Raw genomic sequence first — 9205 nt, forward strand, 5'->3', positions numbered from 1 at the left:
CATTCCGAATCGCTCCTAATACTGATCGGTGAAAATGTGGTTATACATACGGGTAAACCTTGCAGACCTAATAGCTCGCAGCCATTAAAGTATCCGTTATTATTATGAGCCGGTATTGGCTTCGGTAGTTCTCTGTGTGTTGCATTCGACCCTACAAAATTATCACTATACATGTTCAATAGCCGTTTTTATTTCAGATTGAAGAATTCAAATACCTGTGTATCTGATATTTAATACGGACTTCTCTGAGCCTACATTTTACCTCACATGACTTGTTTTTTCCTACGCGAACACATCGGAATGAAATATCCATCAGTACATCATTTGGCTTTATGCACCAGACATCCACGTCCGAAACTAACGCTGCTAATTGATGCTAGCCGCGAATAGGAATATCTAGAGGTCTTTGGTCGTATAAACTCTTCCAATACTACTTCTGTATCCTCCAAGGTAGATATACATATAAAGAGCATACAAGGGATGTCCAAATACTCTTGTGAGTGTTTTTATTAGCATATTCGACATTGTAAAGGATCGCTACGAATACAGCCAGAAGATACTTGTTGATGATTTCACGTGAAAGAGAAATGTCTACTATGGTTGGACCCTGGTACCTCCCGCACTGTATAATCCTCTCTGATGCAGGTGAATGTTTCGTTTTGCCCCAGTTCGACGGTGGAATTATAGAAAAGTAGACCACCAAAGTGCCATTGCTCTTAGCGATCTCCTCAATTACTGACAGCATGGAGGATACACCGACTAGATCGTCCTAGACTTTGCTGGGACTACATTGTTTTGCGCGCCAGTTTGCATGTTCGAAGGACGTGCCAGATTAGCAGAATTACAACTCCAAGCCCATCGTCAGCGTAAAACACAAATATCAAATAATTCTAACAGTTTAGATTTTCAATACTGCAAAATACCTGTCAATTTGAGTAGCTCCATGCAGTAGTGCGCTGATCAAATACATGCAAGCAAAGTGAGGAAATAAATCAAATCGTGAAATCGATAGTTATTTTTGAAATTTCGAATTCTACAGTACAGCTTGTAATATCGACTAAGCGGACGGCAAAGCCTTTTTTTAAACTAATTTTCTAATGTTGTGAGCCAATGGGGAGTGTAGTGCATTCAGCGGTAGCCTCGCTGATCCTGAAGTATCGGGGCTTGCTTCGAAGAGCTTGTATCTTTGCGCTACGAAAACGGAAAAAAAAACTTTTTTTCTTTTTCCCTTTTTTTTTTACAGAGAAGAACGTTTTGGGCCACATTCGCACGTAAAACTCCCTTCCGGTATACTCTCTATTCATACTGTCCTCATTCGCCATCGTTAGAAGCGACAAAGCCGCCGTACTGAGAAATTTTTGCAATTTAACGTTTCATCTACGGTCTATGACAGCAGGGCTATGGAAATATAGATTGTATATTGATTGTAGTCTCGGATCTCAAACAATCAATTATTGCAATCTTAACAATCTAAGAGGTGTATATTGCAATATATTGTTTTGATCTACACTCCACAAGCATCACCGCTGCTTTTGGACTGCTCAATCGCTTTAGATACGTCCACAAGCGTGACTAAATCCCAGTTGAGTTTTAAGAACATGATGACTTCTAGAGTTTCTTGACTCATGCTTTTGCGCAAGTAGCCCACAGTACTCTTGACTGTAGAAAAAAAAAGCGTTCCGCAGCTACCGACATAGGTGGAATCCAACTCACTTCGATAAACATTGACTGTGGTCTACTGCGCTTGAGAACTTTCTTACTAATCTTCTCATCGAGCTCATCGGCAGCACGTTTACGCTTTGACAGCGTTATGGTCGCGGTGTAAGGTGTTGTTTGAGAGTCAGCTTGCGAGGTGACTAGGAGACGACTTAACACCTCTTTTTCATTTCGCTGCAAAGTTGTATCTAAACCAGCTTGAATATTAGCAAGACCACTTTCAATAAGTGGAAACTCGATACTATTTGCGTCGGCCGCCAGACATTACTCCATACCATCATATTAATCCAGCACAATATCGACAATGTCACGGATAGCTGCGACTGTAACGTCGTCGCGCTGAAGTTTTTCAGTAATGACATCAAATGCATTCATCTCTTCCGGTAAAGTAGAGATTTTTCGCTGCTCGTTCACATACGGAATTAGATCCACTAACGCAATTCGGCGAATATCCTCTGGGCTAGCATCTACCGGAATATCTCGATCTACCCCGCAATCGTCTCGGAAAAGACGTAAATAAGGGCGTTGTCCTCAAATTGATGTAGTATTTTTCCTCATGAGTGCACTCACTTTTAATGAGTTTCATGTGCGGCTGCAGACGCTCTCAGCCATCGCCGACACCCCTACAAATACAGAAATGCATCACTAGCATTTCTATGCTACGAGAGATAGAACGTTGTCTGAAATCATTGTTAATTACCTGGAATTTACCGGTTTCAAGCTGATTATGCACTCATCGGATAGATTACCGGTATTTTCCGAAATGTTCAATAATTGACATACAATCTTGTAGTAATTCAGGGTTGATGCGGCAATCATTGAAAAATACCGGACAGTCTTCCGGTGATTAAACTCGAGAGGTAGTCAAGCGGCGACTTCGTATTTTAGACACAGTTGACTTTACTTATAGCTGATCTTGGAATTATACCACCCAGATATTATGGAGAAGGTGGATAAGGGAGGCCGGCAAACGAAATCGTTTGGATAGCTATATCGCCTTCATAATGGGCGGCTTTGCGTTATCCTACGTCACAACCTGCTGCTAGCACATGCTCACGCGGCAGCATCCTCAATATTTCTATCTTGGTTGAACCGAGTCTGTATCAGCCACTTTAGGTCATCCATGTTATTTCACAATCACAGGCCCAACACTAAAACATCATTCGATTTATGGCTCAGCAGAGCATCGAAGAAATCCAAAATATACTGGAAACGCAGCTAAAGACATCAACAGCATCAAACAGAAGCAATATCTACGTCAGTGGTCATTGCTGAGTATATCGCCGTCATAGGCATAACTTTCCAACTTCCTCGGGAGTTAGTCATTAGTGTAGATAGAATGTAGTTCGGTGTCCTAATGTTAATACTCGCATTCTACATCTACTACCGTAGCGATTGGCTATGTGAAATGGTGGCATCAAGCAAAACAACGCATGTTTGATAATACAATATACTCGTACTAGTACCTTGGATGAATTCAAAACAAACAAACAACTATGGTGTAGAGTTAACGCCGTTAACGTTCGAATGCGATGTGAGCACCACTTCAAACACGGTGCACTGACAAATTACGACTTCAGTAGTGCGTAAGAAGACGAGAACGACAAATGAACAGCAATAGCGGCGCTATGAAGCACTTCATTGATTGTCGCCCCCACCACTGTCATCACTGCCAAAGACCTCCTCAAAGAGACCGTCCTCCAATTCAGAGCCATTCAAAAACATGTCGTCTTCCAAACAAGCGCCATTAATGTCTAATGTGATGCTGTCGTCCCAGGAAATGTCGTAGGAATTGATGCTCGGCTCCATCTCCACGCGGTATCTTCTCCGTGAGCTGACTTCTATCTTTATTTCTACTGCAATAATCAAAATGTTTGGTGGACAAGATACATTCGTTTTCATCAGATTAGTCGAACGGTTGAATCTGGCACATCTGGACTTTGGTTGAATGTTCTACCTTTCAACTGCAGTTAAATTGCTCATCACGTATGTGGTTGTCAGAAGGAGTAAACGTCGCCGTAGGGGTCACATAAGGTAAGTTGCCAATTTTGTAGCCTTTGCCAGTTTAGTAGCACTACTTACTTCCAATACTAGCAATGTACCCATCCTATTGAAGAATATACCTGTCAAACTAAACCAGTCGTGCTTTGGTGAAAACCTCACTCACATAATAAACTGAAATGGGGTTCAGCGGTATGGGCTTTGGGACATTAGCGGGCATTATGTGTGGTGGCATTCCGACTGCCTTGTTGTGACCTACGCGGGAACTTTGTCTACATAACGTCTTTATTGCTGGTCGCAGTGAGATGTAGAGCTTGATGTTCACGATATGTCGCTGAGCGTAGAATTTTTTACAGTCCGTATTACGCCCTGACCGGACCTTATGCCCGGATGATTTTTCTGACCAAATCATCATGTCAGTATGTCAGTGCAAACATTCGATTGTAAGATGAGTATGTGTATTTATTTATGTGTATTATACCAAATGCACTACTGATCCAATCCTATGTGTGCAGTTATGCAGTTAAACCCAGCGTTGCTGCTTGTGGTACGCACCAATACTCCTCTTCTGAACTGTTCTCCTCGTCGGACGTTTGATCAGTTCAGGCTGAAGTCGTAATGATTGGCGGCCTCTACGATCTCCTGTTCCGAACCTTCCGCAGCTGCAGCTGCAGCAGCATTGCCCGTAGGCTCTTCGTCCAACGATGAATCCCCTCGCAGACTTAAGTCGCCCTCCATATCACTAGATAGTGACTCAAGGGACGCGTCAGTCTCGTCAAGGTTGGCATCATCGTTGTCCGACTCAGGTGGCACTTCAAAGTCCATCAAGTGTGATACCGGCGGAAGTGAAATACGAGGTGGACGCTGTTTCTTTCGTCGAAGTCCTTGTGTGATGTTGGTCTGCTTTCTTGCGTACGCACTTGACATTCGCCCAATCGTCGAAACAAACTGGCGTAGATTGGGGTGGGGCTTGAACGCTGCATTCATTTCGCGGTTTAACCTCTCCAAGGGGTTATTGGTTTGTGCTACCACGGAGTTAGTGATGCCAAATATATTCCACTCAGTGATGAAATACCGCTCTAGCCAGGTTTTACGGAAGTATCGCCAGATATTACACCATTCTTTCGAGGAGTACACGCATCCTTTTTCACAACACTTCCGTTTAATCTCTTGTTTGACCCATGCAATGCCTTTTGGGTCAACGAAGTCAGGATCGATAGCAGTGAGGGTGTCGAGTACGCCAGGCGCCATAGCTATTGAAATCTTATCCTCCGTTAGGCGTTCCTTTTTCAGTCGCTTGCGAATTGCTTGTTTAAAATGAAAGAAACAGTCCATCACTTCGGCATTGGGGAACTGAGTTTGAACCGATGAAATCAAGCTGAACTTGAAACCACAAACAATTTCAGCAGGAGTCATCTTTTCGGGGGTGTCACGGTGTATCAGGTGCAAGATATCCTCGTACATCGTCTCATTCTTGGATGTACACAGCACGAAATACACCGGGGTGTACATATTGCGAGCCAGATCGTCCACCATAACGATCAAACACTGGTAGAATCCTCAAGGCACACATCTGAAAGTGCCGTCGATAAAGAGAGAAACACTGTTGTACAGTAGGAGTTCCTTTAGGGCAGGATGAGCCCACCCCAAAATACGGTTGGGCGGAGCATTCAACTCAGGGTGGGCGGTCACTAGATGGAAGCGAAAGAACGGGATCGCTAAGTCCTTGACCTTGGAGCACGGTGGTGCCTCGACTACACCGTGAATGTCTCCACCATAATAACGGCGGCGAACTCGGCGGATTCGGCTTTTAACTTGCTCCTCGGTTAAACCTTCAATCAACTCTTCGCGATTGGGTCATAAGAACTCAGCACAGAAGCGCTCCCAAATAACTTCCTCCGGCATGCCAGGGTCCTCCGTAGCGAGGTGGTCGGTCATCTTCTTCATAGCAACGGTCTCATTCCTTAATGACCCGTTCACTATCTCATCATCACGGCAGTTGAGGTCGCCTACCACGCTCCATTCACAATGGGGTGTTATTTTTAACACTCCACCGCAGCGCGAAGTACGATAGGTGCTGCACCGGTACACTTTGTTTTTTGTAGACGCCCAAGACTTTGTGTATCTGAATCCCTTGTAGATCTTGACTGTCTTCGAGCCGCGTGTTTTCTTGACGCGCAAGGCGGGTTGGCTCTGTGTAGACGGGAATTGTGTGTTGCAGTCAGCGGTGATGTCGTCAGAGGTGGAGGTGTAACTGATTGCATCAGGAAGTAACGTAGTATGCTGACACTCGGCGCCGTGGCCGGTGCCAGTCCTCACTTTATGATTGTTGGCTCGCTTTTGCTTAGGTCGAGTTGATGTGTGCTGGCGTGCCATATCTACGCTGAGTGCGAGGGCTCAGTCTGACGGGGGTTAATCCGCTTGTGCCCATTCGCTTCGTCTACAGGCGCAAGCCCCAATAGAAATAGATCCTTAAGTTACTTATAGAATCCATTTTACTTTCAGCTTGAATATGATTCTTCCGTTCAGAGATCAGGTCACGCAGAACAACTCCAAAACTATGTTCCGTTCATAAGATTCGGTCAAAGCAGAATACGGTCAGTAAAAAAGTCAACCGTTGCTGAGCTGCGCTGGTGGTGGCTGCAGCGTGGCGAGAGCCACTGTTGTGTCCATGTGATGAATCGCGAGGTATTTGTGCCAACCTTCCATTTTAAAGCACCCAAAATGTGCAATGCATAAGAACATAGACAGCAAATGTGTACAACTTCAAGAGGAATTATCGGGTTAAGCTGCTACTTCCGCCCATAGAAAGAGGAAACACAGGACGAGTTTTGTGATCTATTTTGGTATAGAATAATACAGTTTCGAAAAAGCTGCACGATTGATTTGGACAGAGCATTTGTTGCCAGCTGAGTAGTCTTTCAGTATGGACAGGCTCCCGATCTGGTGACCCTGTCGCTTGTGGGTTAGGAAAATAAACCCTCGCCGGTTTCTCTGCGAAATAACAAACTGAGTCTCGATCTCTCCTACTATAAATCTACTTTAGCCCGCGTACCACACTGTACGCCACCAGGATGTTCTTTATATGGGGTACAAACCGCTGCATTACATGCTGCGGCAGTTCCTCGTCCTCCTTGTAGGCCTCCCGTTCGTCTTGAGCCAACACGAAGAGGCGTATGGACCATCGTACTCATTTTGAGTTGCTAGTCCGTCTTTTATTAGTTATCGAATTATACAGACAATGAAATCATTGGCTATGCGCGCGGTCACGAGCCCCTCAAAGAGCGTTTCCTCCATTTGCCCCAACAATTTTTGTCTTTAAAAAGAGGACGAAATAAGATGCAAAATTATCAAATTCCGAGTGATTTTGTCCTTAAGACCCCGGTTATTAGGGCAAATATAAAAAATTAAGTGCGACATACGCACTTGCCTCAGTCTGATATGACTGCTAAGACAGCTGACCTCTTTGTATGGGATTACATTTTCACTTGGTTATAGAAAAGAATTCGAGGACCTTCGTCCTAAAGTTAAGGACAAATCGCCCTCCGGTTAGGCACTCCAGACACCTTGAGGTTTAGCAGTTCCCGCAACAACGCCTAGGTTTAACAGAGAGTTACTACTATGGATATAGAGAGCTAGTAAAGGGCTACATTTCAATATCAGCACGAGCGTCTACCAAAACTGAGGCCCAGCAAGATCCTCAAGTTTTTGTCGTTTTCACACCCTTAATTTTTTTCTTGATGGGATAGCTTGACGTCTGCATACTGGTAATACCAAGATGCGTGGGATAATTTCTTGACAGTATCGAACATGGCACTTCCGGAGGTTACTAAATGAAAATTTACCTGAGGAGCAAACAGACCCCATATTTTTATTAGTAGAATATTTGCCCAAACTTTAGTTACTATGAGTGAAATGAAAAAAAGCGGTTAGCTGCGTAGCTCTGCATATGTGCTCACCCGCGGCATAAGCCCGACCATGATTGAAGCGCTGTGTAATGCTAGCCAGCCAAAGCCTTTGCTTACATGGCTGCAGCGTCGGGAGCATTTTCAGCATCACATCGCCTCCACTAGGCCTACTCAAATACACGCAAGCTTGAGCCTCTTCCGCTCAACTGCCCTAACGTAGATCGTGAGGCGCGAGTGTGTGTGTGTGTGTGTGTGTGTGTGTGTGTGTGTGTGTTTTACGGTATCATGACGGCCTGCGACAGAAGCGACAGAAGCGACAGAACCGACAGAAGCGTGGAGGGATGGTAGAGTTGATAAAGTTCACCGCTGTGACTTATGATCGGAAAGCTTCAGTGTGGTACTGCCAGCCTCCACGCGCTGGGTGAAAAAATACAGGATGAAAACTATATGATGGAAGTAAGAGAAGGAAGGATATAATAAAATAAACAGTGGCTGTCGCCCCGTAGCTCGGATTTGGGCTTCACAAATTTTGAGCAATTTGAGTTTAGTTTTATGATGGTACATCACGATCATAGCTATTTATGCTATGTACCTTATCCCCAGTCAGCTTCAGCGTAGGACAAATAAAGGACCAATACGTTTGTTGTGCTCACCTGGAAACGGTAATGGTCCATTCGAACTGTTTTAACAAGCGCTCGCATCTTTGTATCTGGTGTGTTGACGATATCGTGTCCTTCTTAGTTCATGAGGACGTTTTGGCAATTTCAAAATTGTCTCTACGAACATATCATACGTGAGTTTGTAAACGATATAGGACAAAATAGACAGAGTTTATCTTGATTTGAGTATGTCGACTGGTCGAAATCACACTGTTATAAGTCGTCATTTCGTCTCCAAAACCATCCCGCTACAAACTTCAAGTTAAGTTTTGTCCTGCCGTGAATTTTGCTAGGACGAATTTTGTTTTGTGTTCATATTAGAAATGCCTTTACCGTACAAGTCGGCTCCAGCACGACACCGATTATCGGCAAAAATCAAGTCATTTCAAAAACCTTACGAGGTTTTTCGCTTCATCGACATCCGTCCTCACAACCAGTAGCGCGCCATTGTGCAAACTTACCGCCTACCACCACGTATCACACAAAGCACACAATGAAGCGCCGCCTTAAATACAAGAACAAGGCCAAGCTGAAGGTATATAATCGCGTATCACATACCCCTTACTTAATTCTAAGTCATTTTTAATGTAATAATGATAGGGAGTCGAAGCCTCAAAAACAAACTTTGTAGCCACTATCGCGGTACAGATGGGCATGCATCGCTCCTCTGTATACTGCTTGGGAAAGCAAAAGACAAAACTAGAAGGTGATAAGAAGAATGGAAGCAAGTTCTACGTAAATCCAAAGGCACATGAGGCACAGCGAGTGCGCTATCATGATTTACACGGAACGCTATTTCTACTGGTGGAAAATGCCAATCTACAGGTGCATTGTGATTTCTACAGAAGGGATAGGGAGGACGTAGGGTTCATTAATTAGTCCATAAGGACTTAAATTTAGTCATCCTGTCAGATTCGTTTG

At 44.2% G+C, this 9205-nt stretch overlaps 1 protein-coding gene across 1 annotated transcript; it reads right to left on the reverse strand.

Annotated features, from left to right (window-relative positions):
* Positions 1 to 3354: 3354 nt before the first annotated feature.
* On the reverse strand, positions 3355 to 3525 carry PPTG_21151 (hypothetical protein; the record flags this gene model as incomplete). The annotated part of the gene is made up of 1 exon (XM_008895604.1): positions 3355 to 3525. The coding sequence occupies one exon, from the start codon at positions 3523 to 3525 to the stop codon at positions 3355 to 3357; it is 171 nt and encodes a 56-aa protein (XP_008893852.1).
* Positions 3526 to 9205: the final 5680 nt, after the last annotated feature.

Source organism: Phytophthora parasitica, assembly GCF_000247585.1.
Source record: "Phytophthora parasitica INRA-310 unplaced genomic scaffold supercont2.3, whole genome shotgun sequence".
Taxonomy (NCBI): Eukaryota; Oomycota; class Peronosporomycetes; order Peronosporales; family Peronosporaceae; genus Phytophthora; species Phytophthora nicotianae.